Source organism: Uloborus diversus, chromosome 7, assembly GCF_026930045.1.
Source record: "Uloborus diversus isolate 005 chromosome 7, Udiv.v.3.1, whole genome shotgun sequence".
In the NCBI taxonomy this organism is placed as follows: domain Eukaryota; kingdom Metazoa; phylum Arthropoda; class Arachnida; order Araneae; family Uloboridae; genus Uloborus; species Uloborus diversus.
Window position 1 is genome coordinate 44,196,865 of NC_072737.1, and position 17,142 is coordinate 44,214,006.

Sequence of the window (17,142 nt, forward strand, 5' to 3'; positions counted from 1 at the left end):
AAATATCTTCAGTGAGGCAAAAAAAAAAAAAAAAGACTCATGTCCTCAAAATATTTGCCAGATTTTTCTTTTAAATAAAATGTAATCCTAATTTATAAAAAGTCGTTCATTTGCATTTTATAATTGATCTTTTTCCGCCACAAAAATTAAACGCCTTTCATAATTCCTCTGAACGTTTTTTCTCTAGGAAATGATTTTTTTCGTCCATCTTTTATTAATGATTAAAAAAACCCTCTAAAACAGCTAAATTAGCTTTTTTTTTCAGATGAGGGAAAGATGATAATGAACTTAATTAAATTTTTTAATTTAAAGCTAAATAGTAATTGAAAATTCAATCCTCAGTTTTTTTCTATAACTTTTAAAATCTCCCGGTATTATATCCGAAAAAATACAAGTCAAAGATTAAAGTATAATACAACTTTCATATTGTATATGCATTCCCCCCCCCCCCCCCAAATATTCATTTGTTATGCAATTTTGCTCAAAAAAATGTTTTCTTTTTTGAAAGCATTGTGTGATTGTGTGAGCGTTTTTTATTCATTTTTTAAACATTTTTGAGTCCTAAGTTGCAAAATACTATTAAGTGAATTATTTTGCTAATTACTTTGATTACTTGTTTAATTATCGTTGGAGAGCCTAAGTGAATTGTCTACACTTTTTTTATCATCTAGACTTTAGTCATAAGAATATGATTAAACATTGTTATTTACTCGTTTTAGTTCTGTATGAAACATAGCTTCAGTGTTTGTTTAACTCATAACATCAGCAACAATAAATTTCGTCTTTATTGTTCACAAATATAAAAGATGGTTGGAAATGAAGCATTAATTTAGTTATAGAAAATATTTATCAGTAACAAAAGAGCGATAAAAACGGTCTTTATTGCAGATGCATTTTCTAAAAAAAAATTATGCTAGTCTGAAAATAAAGGTAATTTATTTTTAATTCATATTAATGGCTGCGGAATCCTATCTAGCTTTAAAAAAATGCAAAGTTCTAAATTTCAAAGTGTTTTCAAAGATGATACTTCAGCAATTAACTTCTTTTCATCAAACTATTTAGAGGAACTTCAAGGAAAAAAAACTTTCTATTCACGGTGATTGAAAACTAAAAAGGTATAAGGAGAACTTAATGAAATAAATTAAGGATTACCCTTAACACGAAAGATACAAGAAATTCGACTTCATTTTATTCAGTCCCTAATGAAAAAATAAATAAAATTTCTCAAAGATAGGATTACAATAGCTCCTATTCAATACCAAAGTAATGAGAAAGAAATGAAAGTGGGGCTCTCTTTTATTGTAACTAAAGATAAGGTTCGGGAATATCTTTTTAATGACATTTTTCACTGCCTTGTTTTCCAAGAAAGACTAAAATTGTGCCACTTAAACATAATGGGATATTTGTTTAAAGTATTTACTTTTAAGCTAAATGTATTTTGATCATTTTTGTCCTATTGATTTTTTTCGTTGTTTAAGAATAATTTAATTTTACTATCCAAAACCAGTTGTTTAAAAACATACAGAAGATTTATTTTTGCTGGCAGGAAAACACTGCTTAAGAAATATATATTGGAAGTTCTTTTAATAATTGTATGCTATAAAGTTTTGCATTTTAAGCATAGATAGGTTAAGCATTTTAAGCATAACATTTGATCCTACAAAAAGTTTGAGCACGATTTTAATTTAAGATTGAACAGAAGGAAAAAACTCGCTAGTTAATGTACTGTTTGGCCCAAAAGTAACTTCCCCTATGCACGAAGCTATTGCTGCTTCGTATATGGGCTAAGTAACTTTTGGAATAAGCGCTAAACCAATTGAAACATACTTTTAGACATGGCTGCTTGAAGGTAGGCACTCAAGATTGCGATGATTTACACAACGCAGGGCCCGCGGTCATGGTAACAGTGAACGAATCTCGAAATTTCCAACTGGCAGCACGCAGTTTTTCCTTGCGCAAGTTGATCAGCGTATTGAGAAACCACAAATGGCGTTAGAACGATTGGCGTTGGATGAAAACTGATCGTTGGCAAATTTCAGCACTAGACTTAAGACACACTTTTCCCACTTTGCATTTTTAAGATTCCTTCCATGAACAATGCTTTGCACGTTTTGTTTTGATATGGGTGTTGTACTACAGTCTATCCTTGTGAGTTATGCAAAGAGCGTCGAAAATCCTCCTCTTTTATGGTACTACTAGGCCTAAAAATTATCATGTTTGTAAATATTTTAAGCCAGAAATTCTGGCCACACGCCACTCGTTCTAACGTCATTTCAGGTTTTTCAATACGCTGATTAATTTGCCGTTCGAAATTTTTGGAATTTGTTCACTTTAACCGTAACTTTGATCACTGCGTTGATTAGAATCCTTACAATCTCGAGTACATACCTTCAAATAACCATATCTACTATTTTAGTTCCATTGTTCCAACAGATAGACTTCAAGTAGATTATACATTGTGTTCCGTTTTAACCTGCAAGGCCTCTATTTTCGCAACCTTTAGTTCTAGATGCATACTGCTAATTGCAAAAATGTTCAAAATCTGATGCAGGGTTAAGATATTGAATTTTTCAAGCAAAAATAAAAATGCGTCAAAAAATAAAAATAATTAACTTTTTATACGGGCCCCAGGTCCTCTAACCTATATTTAGAGAGAAAATCTCCATTAAAAACTATTATTGACACAAAAAACTTGACATTTGTGCGACCAAAATTCAAAGGGATATTCCAGTTTAAAGTTTTAAGGGACCATACAGAAGATGAGATTGAAACTTCTCGGCCTTTCAGAAGAATGATAGGTTGCCAAAGTAAAAAACGCAAAGTATTTATATTTTTCAACAATAAACGCAAAATTTATGCTGTAATACGCAAAAACACCTTGAAAAACCTCAAACAGTTTGAAAAACCACACTCTATGCACACATATAATTTTAAACACTTGTTAACTGCTATATTTCCCCCCAAAAGATGTTATTGAAGGCGAGTGAAAAGTGGTGTAAGTCACAAAACGCTGTGTTTCGTATCTCGGTGAATAATTAGTCGCACTAATTTCAAACTTTTTGGGTTGAAATTATTTTTCAATGGACAATATTACCCTAAATATAAGTTAGGGTACCTGGGGTCCGTATAAAAAGTTATTATTTTTATTTTTTGACGTCTTTTTATTTTCGCTTCAAACTTTAAATATCTCAACTCTGCATATGATTTTGAACATTTTGCAATTAGAAGTATGCATCTAGGACCAACGGTTGCGAAAATAAAGGTCTTTCAGGTTAAAACGGAACACCCTGTAGAAGTTGGAACACCTTGTGTTATTTGTATAAGAAAAAATTGAAGATCAAATTTATTTCAAAATACATTAAAATGACCCAGTCAAAGCCTCACTCTAAAAAATCACCTTATATGTAAAAAAAAAGAAAAAAAAAACAATTATATATATATATATATATATATATATATATATATATATATATATATATAATATATATATATATATACTATATATATATATATATATATATATATATATATATATATATATATATATATATATATATATATATACACGTCTATTTTTTCTGTGTAGCTAAAAGAAGTTTTTAACTAAAAATAAGTAATATTTCAAAGCAACTGCAATCTTTCCAGACGCTAAACAAACAATAAAACTCTACTTACGTTTTCTTTGACTGTGGTGGAGGCAATACCGCTTATAGTAAATTTAACAAAGTTGTAACAATACGCTTGTTAGAGTTTTAATCTTGGACACTTCGAGTTCAATTAGGAAGACTAAATTAAAAAAAAAAAATCTTTTAAAACTTCTAAAACCTAATTTCCAAAAATGTAACTTGTTATGCATTCTAAAATAAAATTCGTATCTTTTTAAAACTTGCGTTTGAAATTTAATATACGTATTTCCTTCAAAGTAAATTTTTAATTACACGATTTTTTATCCTTTGTTAAAATGTTTTACGACCCATAAAACTGAATGTCTCTTTAAAAACTATCAAAACTTTGTACTGTAATACATTTTTGATCGTTAATAGACGGAAACGTCAACAAAGATTACTAAAAACTAATTACTAAAAACTATCAAAACTTTGTACTGTAATACATTTTTGATCGTTAATAGACGGAAACGTCAACAAAGATTACTAAAGTTTTTTTTAATAAAAATTTTAAGCAACTAACATGAACGGACAGGCACGTTTCAAATTAAACAAAAAAGCTTAATAGTAAAATAACATTTAGTTAATTTTTTTGTCACAAAAATACTTTTATTCTTGCTATATTACATACATGACCTAATGAATGAAAACAGCTTCTACAAAATGTCTCTACTTGAAAAAGCAGTGAAAAGAAAATGTCGGACGTAATCAGCTTTAATATCTTTCTTTAAATAAAAATTATGAAAGCATTTTGTTACTCATTATTATTTCAAATTATTCTAAAACGTAAATTAATTATTTAAATTTTACTTACAATTTTTATTGCATGACATGCGATCGATTCAGTTTTTAATGTAAACGTTACGAAAAAAAAGTGGTTATTTATTGAATTGTGATGTTCAAAATAAAGAAGAAACGATATATTTTTTTTCTTATCAAGTTAGATATTAATTAACTAATTCGCATGCAATGACAAATTTATTTCACTCTAAAAAGAAGAGGGATTTTCCAATAGAATCCGAAATAGTTATCTTTTAGTTCTTTTACTACAGTAGGCACCAAAATTGAAACTGCGTGATTTTAATACTTATATATCTCAGAATGTTTCATAATACAAACACACTTATTTTACTTGTTTTGATTGACAGGCTTTTTTGACAGCTTTAATTGCAAAATGTATATTCAGGGGTGCTTTCGCTACCTAATTATTACATGAAATTTTTAGTAACTATTTTATAAATTTAATTTTTCCTATGTAGTTTTAACATTTTAATTTAACTCAATTGCTAAAAATAAATTCTTTAAAGAGAGTACAACTCCCTTAAATATGATGACTTTATGTATTGTGTATGTTCTTGAAAAATGCTCAATGTAAGGGGCAATTTCTAAACTTGAAATAATAATTTAAAAAAAAACTTCATGTCAAAGATGCCCAACGTTGTAAGCTAGCAAATAACGTGAGCCTATAAGGCCAAAAAGAAAAGAAATACTGTTTAAAAATGTCTTTAACGAACTTTGTACATTTTTCGGCATTATATAATGTTTTTTTAAACTTAATTGTATAAAATCAAATAATGGCAGTATTAAAAGTAGACAACCATAAAAAAATACTACTACACGAAAGAAAAATCTCTCCTTATGTAAAATATATTGGATGTAAATACATAACATCTGATAGGGGAAGCTACTATTCAATTATCTTATTGATGCACACAGCAGCAGCTCCCTCCAGCAATGGAGCTGTTGTGTGGAAAATGAAGCCTTGTCTCCTGATGCGAGAATCATCTGATGTCTCTGAGCTGGAACTTCGTAGGCAATTTACTCCTGATAACGTACACGCTATTTATTATGGAGGCGACAAAATGGCTGCAGATATTAAAATAATTACGTGTGTAAGACCATTCTCGTGGTTGCGAGGACTCCCAGTGTGGTAAATCTAAAAATGTGGACTATTATTTTTCAGAATTGCGTGAGGTTTCAGTTAGTAACTTATTTAGAATTTTGAAGCATTAAGTAAATATTAACAACGAAATTTGTGAAGATAATTTGGAAAGAATATAAAAGCTAATGCAAAAGTTATTCTGCATAAAAATCAATAAATGTGAGTAATATTTGAAAGAATGATTGGAACGCATAAATACTTTTAATTTATATGTAATTCTCAGAGGTAGTTTGTAACTACAGATTTTTTTTTTTTGCTGTAGGAATGGTTAAGAATCCTCTAAGAAGGGTTTCTTTATCACACTTCAAGTAATGAGGCTTCTTATATAAAAAAATAACAATTAAGCAACGATAGCAACTGTTTTTTTCTATTAAAAAGGAAATTAAGTTAATTACTGCTTTAAAAGCAACATTTTTTTGAATGCTAAAACTTTCTGTAATTCAAACTTTAAGGGTTTCGATTCTTGGATGGGACAAAAAACGCACTGACATCCGTTCTAATTGTTGTTCTAAACAAAGTGCCACACTCCTATAGTAGTAAATATGATATCGTATCAGTGATTAAAGATTGTCAATTATGTTGTTTTAAATATCTCAAGCTCCAGGATCCCCCGTACCTACCACTTTTTGCGGTTTAATCGGTTCGATGGGTCCTTGAAGAGAGCTCTGTTTTTATATCCAGGTCAGAAGCCGAGCAATTCCTGGTTCAGTACCCGCAGAGGTATTGGATTATTTAGAGGAATTTGTGACTATGATATATTTAACGTGCTCTAATCATCATTAACGAATACGGAGGATCTTTTACCGGCTGGCCTCGAGTTCCGGATCCTTCTTTTACGAGTCCGACGCCTAAACGATCAGGCCACGACGGCCACTGTTTTAAATGCTGCATGCTTACTTTGGACATTTAAGAGCTGTGTAGCTGAAATTACAGTTTTAACAACAACAATTACGACGCATGCATATCAAGAATACGCAATTTCAAGCAGTAGTATTTCTACCCGTGGTATTATCGTAAGTTATACTTCATAAAGCTCCATTTATTGTTAAAATATCTAATCTTGCCATAAAAAAGTATTAAAAATATTGCTCACAGTAATTAATAGGATGAGAGACTTTTCTCCTTTTCTAGTATCATGGGAGTTTCAAAAAAAAAAAAAGATAAAATGGAAAGGCATAGAATCTTAGAAGAGAAGTAACGCAATGAGCTTCTATTTCCTTCAGTCAAAAGTACTACTTTCATCCAAAAATTGATAGAATAGTCAAAAAAAGAAAAAAAAAACATGGAGTGAGGAAAAACTTTCATTTTCTCAACGCTTAATTTTAACTAATTTTTTTAAATGTCCGGTTTTAAAAATAAGGCGTGGTCTTTATGACGTCACAATGAACTTTGGCGCACCTGTCTACCGCGTTTCCCCGTTATGATAATCAAGAAGCGAATTAAATATTGCCTTGCATATATTGAATTGCATCAGTGAATGGCATTTCATCATTTGTGATGTCATCGGCAGAAGTGTAAACAAGAAAAGTGCACTAATTAAAATTTTTTTAAGAACAAAATGTTAAACTTAAACAAATTGCTTGAAAAAAATGGGCAAATCCTATGTTTTTAAGCATACTCTTTCAGAAAAAAAAAAAACTTTTAAAGTTTCGGAAACGACCTCATTGTTAGCTCCTTAAGACTGGGGTAGGAGTTCTTTTGTTTTTGAGGTAAAGGAGGAGGTCTGGCTCTTAGGTGACTCCCTGGTATTTGCTGGGGATCGGGGGGGGGGGGAGGGGAACCTTTGCTCATGGGTGTGGGGGATGGACGTCCTTGATTAAGAGTTGTAAATAATATAACAAAGTATGGATTAGTAGTGATGGACGAATGCAATAAACTTCATACAAAAGTAATACTTATACAGTCCAACCACGAATTGCATGGAATTGGCAAGCGTACAGTCGAAACGAGTCTTAATGAATGAGGGGGAAAGTAAAAATTTGAACCCATGTTCCTCCCAATTTAGTGGCTAACATGCATCTGCAAACGCTGACACCCCTAAAAACTAATAGATGCGTCCATTTCCGCTTGCAAACCGGATGTTTGCTTTTCTATACATACCGTGGTTAGACAGTAGCAGCTAGTGAAACCATTTAGAAGTATATATCCATACTTGCTTTTTTTGGTTTTAAAATATTTCTATTCCCTCAAATTAAGTTTTGTAATTCTGTTAATTTGATGTGTTTTCTATCTTCATTGATTTGATTAAATTTAAATTGTATGAAACGCTTTAAAATCGAGAATTTTTACTTAAATTAATAAATTCTAAGTTTTTCCAGAAATTAATAAATATTTTTCCAGATATTCAAGAGTTTTCAGATGTGTAGCCCACCCTTAAAATTTGTCTTTATAGCCAACTGCCCTCTTAACTGGCTTGCCTTCAATACTGCATTAAGCTTCTCTCACACACGGCCAAATGTGTGTAACATAATGCTATCGTTAGCAAGTGCCAACGCTGTCCTAATTACGTGACAACAAATGAGCTAGGGATAGCGGTGATTAGGCTCTAGTCATTTGATAGGACAACACGTGATGTATTCCGTGCTGTTGGCTTAAAGGGAAAAGCTAATTTTCACTTATTACATCATATAAATTAGTAAACTAAGTAAACTTAACAGAGAAAACGCTAATTGCTTCTCATTATTCAAAGAGTATTAAAAAATAAATATTCAGACGCTGAACATTATTACTCATTTCTATATTTATATATATTGATAGGTATGTGCGTGAATGTGTATGTGTGTGCGTTGCGTGCGCATGTGTGTTTATTTTTTTCATTTTTTTAAAAATTAAAGCACGTATAAACAGCACTTACTTTAACTTAAGATCGGCCATCAATAGGGTTGAAAAAGTGCTTGAAATTCTCTAGGAAAAATTTGTCACTTGGCGTTTGCGGATTTTTCTTCTTGAGCAATTACGAATTTCTTATTGTTTTCACTTGACCCTTGAATGACATCTGCGTTCTTTCATTTTTGCTTTACTACGTTTATAATGCAGGTGTCATTGTTCCTCGGAATCGAATTATTTATTAACACCTTATCGACTTCACATCATCCTTTTTACGCGAAAATAGTATCCAGTACACAATATCCAGTATCCAGCCCCTGGCATTTGTTTGAATTTTTATGTCTTGAAATCACATTATAGTTGCGATAAAAGCCATTAGTAGAAACAAGAAAATCAACGAGTAGGCTCCTATTGCAATTCGTGATTACGAAAAACATAATTTGAGAATTTAGGATCTCAAAATTCAAACTAAATTTATGATTTTTTTTTCTAGTTTGAGATTTTTCTTTTGCCCATACTATTTCACTTTTGTTTCGTCGATTTTTTAAAGATGGGCTATTGGTTAAAAAAAGCCAGCGTTACATTTGTGTTTTAGATTTCATCGACGTAAGACGGTAAATTTGTCCGAGAGATATTATTTCAAACTCATGTATATCTACATTTCAGAATGACCCCTTTTTTTCATTATCTCCTTTAAGTTTCCGTTTTCTAAGTTATTTACAGCTCATACTCAGAAATTCTAATTAGTCCTAATTTTCAAATATATGAACGCATATGGAGGCAGTTCGAATTCACTTGGATGGACGATACTCTGTTGTTCAGTAGATGTCTTTGACAACAAGCTGGTTCTCCATGTTTTTAACCATTAATGCACGTTTGCGACACTCATCGTCCTAAAAACATCAGCGAGTCTTAAAAATTGAAAATACATTCTACATCGGTAGTATTCTGATCTTGAGACTTGAGTTAATTACATTGTGCTAAAATACTAGTCAGGGAACCACACGAATAGTGTAATTATGAAAAAAAAAGTAGCAATTGAAAGATAATTGTGAACAATTTTTTTAGAACATAAATCAGTTGCCGTGGGCTCCAGTTATCGAAATATAAAGAACTAAAGTCTGGAAACATTTTAAGAAAAGACGTTTCATAATGGAGGGAGCGGGGTGGGATTATGATTTATGCGTCAAGAACATATTCTACTGCGTTCTATTGACTTACTTATTTAATTTCTTTTTCATTATTACACTAAACAAAAAATACATAACCTTTTTAAATGACTGATTTTTTTTTTTTTTTTTTGCAAAACTGGCGACTTGTGATGTCAATGCAACTTTTTTTTTTTTTGAACTGAAGTGATACAATTGGTCTAACCGCATTTCTTTCAACCATGAAACATACTGACATGTTAAAAATTATCCAAAACGCCTTCAAAGTACTTCATAAAACATTTTTATTCGCAAAATTCTGCATTCCACGAAGTTGAGAGGACACACTAGTTTTGGGCTTTCTCGAATAATGTCACAAATTTTGGATTCTATCAATATATTACTTTTAATCACCAATATAAATACACTATTTTTAAATCATAATATGCTAACGAAGACCTATAGACGGGCAATTGAATCAAAAATGTGTTTTACGACGTGAGGCTAAAAACCTCAAGTTTAAAAAAAAATAAAAATAAAAAAATAAAGGAACTTTACATAATGATAATTCGCAATATTTAATTACATGCAAATCCATACAGATACACTACTTAAAGTTGCTCGCCATACTCAAAACTATGTCCGTACTACTTATGTAGCAAATTCCACCCGATAAGAGATATCGGCCTTCATAAAATTGACATTTTTGATAAAAACAACGAAGGGACCGGAAAGGGTATTGGATCGAAATCGTAAGACGCATATAAATCTATACAATGTTATATTTCTTCTGAAACCATGTCTTCAACACCTTTTGTTTTTGAATCCTGCAAAGACTTTTAAGCTTTTAGCACTAAATTTCTAAAAAAAAATTCTGCGCTGGAACATCCGCTGCTTTATTACTGTCATAAAATACGGCGCGACGTAACAGCTTAGAACTTCTCTTTCTTAGTCATTGAAAAAAAGGGAAGGAGGTGTTTTATCTCTTCCGCAAAGTTTTGATTTTTGATGCTAAAAACATTTTCTAGCATTTAACTCGCGTGATCTAGATAAGTTCTCTTTTAGATCTTATACGCTTGCGTTTGCTACTATGCTAATTTATTCCATACTTTTGCAGTTAAAGTAATTTTTAGCACAGAAATAGGAATTGAATTTTATACTTTTTTTTCTTCAAATTTTTGCAGTAATGGAGTTTTAAGTCTTCTTATAGAAACTTTAAGCTTTAAACAAGTCCAATTAAATTTATGTGTTCTTGTAGCTATATCCTGCGAATAATAAAAGCTTTCACTTTGTTTAACTTGCAGTTATCATTTTTGCAGGCATATAATCAATTCATGAGGAGAATATTAATGTTGAGTTTCTTTACGAGAAAGAAAAAAAGCATTTCAGAGAAGATTTGTCCTTCAGAAAATAACATTGAATACTTATATATAATTAATTCTTTTCAAGCTTGAAAAAATGTGTTTTCTATTACCTATACAGTTTTTTTTTCTATTTCAGATTTTAGAAGACTTAAATTAACCTTCAGAAGCTGAATTGTACTACTAAATATGCGTGAAATGTTTCAGAATCTTCATAAAAACGAATTCCGCACGCAATTGACCACAAGTTAGTGAATAGGTTAGAAGATACTTCACTTTTCAACTTCGTATTTGTAAAAAAAAAAATATAATACTCAAGAATGGACTTCAAAGAATCTGACATTAAAGATCTTGCCAGCAAGGATCATGAAGGTGAGAAACCAAATTTTAAATTCTACATATCACATCAAACTGCTTCCTTGAAATAGCCTTTAGCAGCGATTTCTAGACAACTTCCTTCACTTACACCGTTTTTCAGTTTTACTCAATGCCGTAGTTGCTTTGAGAAAGTTGAAGAACAGAAGCACTAGTATAAAGCAAGAAGCACTAGTTACTCAGCATCGTTGAGTTTTATTAACGTGTAACATTTCCAAAAGATGTTTGATGGGACCCAAGAAGGCAGCTTTCCATCAAAGTAATAAGATAATCACAAAAAACATTCGCTACTAAGCCTCTGAAATCATTTAAAACAAAAAAATAAAGATAATATATCCCTATTTTTGTTCATAGCAAATTCGCAACTCTAGAGCTCGAATACGCTACCTTGCGGTGATTAACAATACTACCGAAAAAGGTAAAACATTCCGTTCCACGTGTTTTCTTTCTGGTAAATTACAGGCTTCAGACTGTTTGTGGTGTCATGTAATTTTAGAGGAATAGAAAAGAAAGCTTCTCACAAACACGATGAAAAATTACTGTCATTCACTAAGCTTTCCAAGCAAGTTAAAAATTCCGGAATTTGTTTGTTTTACCTTTTTCAGCCGCCATTAGACTGTAGTTGCAGCGCCCCTACAGTTTATTGGAGTTGAGGATAGGAAATGCTTTATTTAGTAGGTGATTTCCCCTCAAAGAAAAACGTTTAAATGCAATGGGAAAACCTAACATCGGCTACAGATTGAAACCGGAAATTATTAAAATTAGGTATGATATTACAGTACACATTGAGCGAAAACGTATCTTGTGGTCTATGTCACATATGCGTATATGTTACTGTGAAAGATCTGAATTGGAGTGTCTCTACATAGTATAAAATGAAGTCTCCAAAAGCATCTGTTTGTTTGAACACGCAAAACTCGAGAACTACCTGGCTGATTTCGCTGAAATTTTCAGTATATTTCGTTTTGCACCGGAAGGGTTTGCAGAACAGTACGAAAAAACCCCGATAAATAGTTCTTTTTTTATTCCAATTTAGGTGCAATTTTTACATAAATTCCCGAATATGAGGGTGAAAAATTACTTACACATATATATAGTAATATTATAGTATATTGTTGGAAAGGGTAGAATTTTCCGCATTCTACGCAATTACTTTTAATCCTCTAACTTAATTACGTAGGGAGTTATTTGCGTTTTTTGCGTAAATTTTTTTAGGCTCTATCAATAAAAAGTGAAGAAACTGTCCCACAGTTTTCTTTTTGACACCATAGAAAAAAGCGATATTTTTTACTCAAGATCTATCTCGACTTATGGTAGCAAAACTAAGCTTCTATTTCTAAAGAAAAAAAGTGACTAGCCAAATTCGAAAAATCTCATCTCTATTCAAGTTGTTAAACCGTTTTATTTTCGAGCTTCCACGGATACGCTTTTTGAATCCATTGCTTCTTTCCTTCTTTCTCATTTTAATTTTTGAGCAATCACGATTGCTTATTGTTCTCATTTGACTGTCCTTGACGTTACGCTGATTTTATTTCTCCCCCCCCCCCCACCTCCCTCTGCAGCACTCCCGCCTACCGTCCTCTGTAGGCGCGGCTCCTGCGGTCCTAAGCAATGTCGCCCGAAATCCGCTTTTCCTGGTCGGTGGCGTCCATGTCCTACACACACGCACGCTCTCTCTCTCTCACACACACGCCTACATGCATACATAAGTCTATGCACACACAAGCCCACACATGCACGGGCGACTACACACACGCGCGCGCTTACGTGCATGCACAGGTCTATGTACATACAGGCCTACGCATACATGCGCGCCTACACACACACACAACTATACACACGTAAGCGCCCAGGAGAAGGGGCACGTTTGGGGGGACAGGAGCCGTTTCTAGAAACAATAACTCCAATGAGTAGGGTCCTGTCGCAACTCGTGATTGCGAAAAACATAATTTCAACTAAGAATATCAGAATTCAAATTAATTTTTTATTTTTATTTAAACTTATTTCATTTTGTGTTTCCATGGTTACGCTTTTTTGAATTTATCTTTCTCCCTTTAATTTCTTAAAACTATTTTAATATCTGTTGTCATTGTTTGGAAGAGAAATTTTGCATGATGTTTTTTCCCCTCTTATTTAAGCCTGACTATTAGTCCAGTCATCTGGTAGTTTTACCTGGAAAGTTTTCCGGGAGTTTTGAAAATTGGTAATTTTATAAATTTTGATGTGCTCTTTTCGAATTTCCACTTTGCAACCTCGTATCTTTGCCGCTCGCGCCGCCATATTGAAAAAATGGCGTCTGAAAGCGGTATTTGGATGATATCTCCGTTCTGACTTGTTTTACGATAAAAACATATGTTGCAAAATTAAACTAGAGAAAATTTCCTACAATTTATGTCACAACAATTTTTTCGTAAAATAAATAGCTTCGGCGTACGAGCGCCGCAAAGTATTATTTAACACGCGTTATCGCAGAATAAGTCGTTCCACACTACTTTGAGGTTTAGTTATCATAACACATCGAGTTTAATTAATAAGCATATAGTACAAACACAAATTCAATCGATTTACAAGTTAATTTACTAACTGCATAAAAACTCACAATCCACAAATTAAAATTCTTTTTATGGTAGAAATGAGCGAGAGGAAAAAGGCAATACGGAAACCAAATTCTTTTTTAGTTATTTTTTCCTATCTGTACTAAAAGACCGAAATAGACTCTTCCAACCAGGCGCCACCGTGGATTCCCCCCCTCTCTCCCTTTCCGAAATTTCTACCGGTAGAACTCTATAAAATAATTTAGTCTGCGTCATCAGTATACTTGTTACGAAAAAATTATTGAAAAAATGGCGTCTAAAAGCGGTATTTTGACGATATCTCCTTTCTGACTTATTTTACGACAAAAAAAATATATATACAAAATTAATTTATGCATTATATATATTAATTTACATACAAAATTAAACAAGAAAAATTTCCTACAATTTATATCATAAAGTGTTTTTTTTTTTTTTTAATATTGTGTTCAAACAAGCCACAGAAGATGCAGACACTTTAATAATCAATACTGCGATAAGTCTTTCTTCAGCATTCGATTCTGTAATTGTTGGAGGCGAAGATATAGATCTTCTTATTCTTTTGACAACTCTAGCTCAAACCAGGAAAAGGAAAAATTTCGCAACAAATATACAACTGACAGTACAATATACAATATACAACTGACACTATCATAAGACATCCGCAGATCATATTTTATTCTTGCATGCCTTTAGTGGCTGTGATACAACATGTGCCCTTTTCAATCAAGGAAAAACGAAATTTATTAACCTACTACGAAAAAATCCAAATTTAATTGAGTATATTAAAGCGTTTAAAAATCCAAATGCTGATCCAGAGATCATTGCTAAAGCTGGAGAAGACTTCCTTCTTGACTTATACGGTTTCAGTGAAGTGAAATGTAAAAAAAGCAAGAAAAACATGACTTTAAACTCCTACAGATATGAGTGCTTTGTAAAATCCGCATATAAAAGTAAATTTGATATTTCGTCGCTACCTCCAACAGAAGCAGCAGCAAGACAACATTCTTTTCGATCTTATCACCAGATTCAGCAGTGTTGTGGGAATGAAAAAAACCCAGAGCAGTGGGGATGGAATAGAAATAAGAATGGGTTAATTCCTGTTATAACGCTTGACCCTCCAGCTCCGCAAACCTTACTAAGACTTATTTCTTGCAGATGCAAAAAAGGATGTCAAAAAGCCTGTGGATGCAGAAAAGCCGGGTTAAAATGCTCCGTTATGTGTACTAATCCTACAGGTGGTAATTGTGAGAATTCGCAAAGTTTATCCCATGATAACGTTGAAGAGGAAGAAACGGAGACGGTTTTCGAGCAAACGAATGATGGAATAGAAAACGAAGAAGTTCATGATGTATTTGATGATCCCATCGCAGATGATGTCGAAGAAATTGCATGACGTCTCAATCGATACTGAAGACGGTGAACCAGTAACTCTTGGTCGATCAAAAATATCTACGCGAAAATGCTGTTAAATAACACTTTTCGGCGCTCGTACGCATAAATTATTTATTTTGCAAAAAAAAAAAAAAAAACTTTATGATATAAATTGTAGGAAATTTTTCTTGTTTAATTTTGTATGTAAATTAATATATATAATGCATAAATTAATTTTGTATATGATTTTTTTTGTCGTAAAATAAGTCATGAAGGAGATATCGTCAAAATACCGCTTTTAGACGCCATTTTTTCAATAATTTTTTCGTAACAAGTATGCTGATGACGCAGTTTAAAATATTTTATTGAGTTCTACCGGTAGAAATTTCGGAAAGGGAGAGAGGGGGGAATCCACGTGGCGCCTGGTTGGAAGAGTCTATTTCGGTGTTTTAGTGCTGATAGGAAGAAATAACTGAAATGGAATTTGGTTTCCGTATTGCCCTTTTTCCTCTCGCTCATTTCTACCACAAAAATAATTTTAATTTGTGGATTGTGAGTTTTTATGCAGTTAGTAAATTAACTTGTAAATCGACTGAATTTGTGTTTGTACTACATGCGTATTAATTAAACTCTGTGTTTCCTCGATGTGTTATGACTAAACCTCAAAGTAGTGTGGAACGACTTATTCTGCGATAACGCGTGTTAAAATAATACTTTGCGGCGCTCGTACGCCGAAGCTATTTATTTTACGAAAAAATTGTTGTGACATAAATTGTAGGAAATATTCTCTAGTTTAATTTTGTAAAATATGATTTTATCGTGAAATAAGTCACAACGGAGATACCATCAAAATACCGCTTTTAGACGCCATTTTTTTTTAATATGGCGGCGCGAGCGGCAAAGATACGAGGTGGCAAAGTTTAAATTCGAAAAAAGCACATCAAAATCTATAAAATTACCAATTTTCAAAACTCCCGGAAAACTTTCCAGGTAACCCCTTTTTTTTCGACCAAATGACTGGACTATATTGAATATACGTCACTTGACACACTTTTTATTTTCAAAGTAAACTGGGCAAAGCCGGGAAATGCAGCTAGTTCTATTTAAAATGTTACGTAAAAGCGTTTTAAGCTATAGTGTCTTGTACTGGGTGTTCAATTAATTTCAGGGGTAAAAATAATATGAGTATAGGTTACATAGGATGTCAATAAGACATGAATTTTTTGAAGGCATAATCCTGCAGATGAAGTAGACAAAATTGCTAGTAGATCAATGACAATGCCTATTTGCTGTTTTTTAAACCTGAGGAATAAACATAATCATACTACACTGTGGAATTTGTATGCTTCTAACTGATGGAATTATGCAACGCAATACTTATTCCTTGTTTATAATGAATGTAATGTCAGTAACCTGTTCCCCTACTCCATAACTGGTGTGTCCCCAGTTTTGCCGACACGAAGTCCCCCCCCCCATCAGGTTTTTAGTTTCAATCGTACTTTTCGATATATTTAAGGGGGGAGCAATTTCGAAATGTCGGCAAACTTGGGGATTAATTCCAATAACTAAAGCATTTCCCAAGACTGAGAATTCTAACCAATATTGAATATTTCCCGCCAAAATAACTTCTCCTGTTTTTCGTTTTTCAATATCGAATAAAATTGTTTGAAACAAAAGAACTTGATGAACATAATGGAGGCGATCCATCATCGTTACATTCTTTGTTGTCAACCGACCAAAAACGACATGAGGCGGTAAAATACATGCCACGTTTTTTCTTCCAAAATCCCCCTTGATCATAAAGTCGCGTAGTTTTTGTTTTTACTTTGGTTGTCTTTCTGCATAATAATAGCGTAACCATGATCTGAGTAATGTTAT

At 32.5% G+C, this 17,142-nt stretch overlaps 1 protein-coding gene across 2 annotated transcripts in view; it reads left to right on the forward strand.

The window, feature by feature from the left end:
* LOC129225689 (protein shisa-like-2B) overlaps positions 1-17,142 on the forward strand; it is an 87,846-nt gene that overhangs the window by 52,828 nt on the left and 17,876 nt on the right. For both annotated transcript variants that reach the window (XM_054860163.1, XM_054860164.1), the window contains exon 2: positions 11,082-11,314. In XM_054860163.1, the coding sequence (XP_054716138.1) occupies positions 11,263-11,314 (52 nt within the window). In that variant the 5' untranslated portion in view covers positions 11,082-11,262. The remainder of the gene's footprint in view (positions 1-11,081; positions 11,315-17,142) is intronic.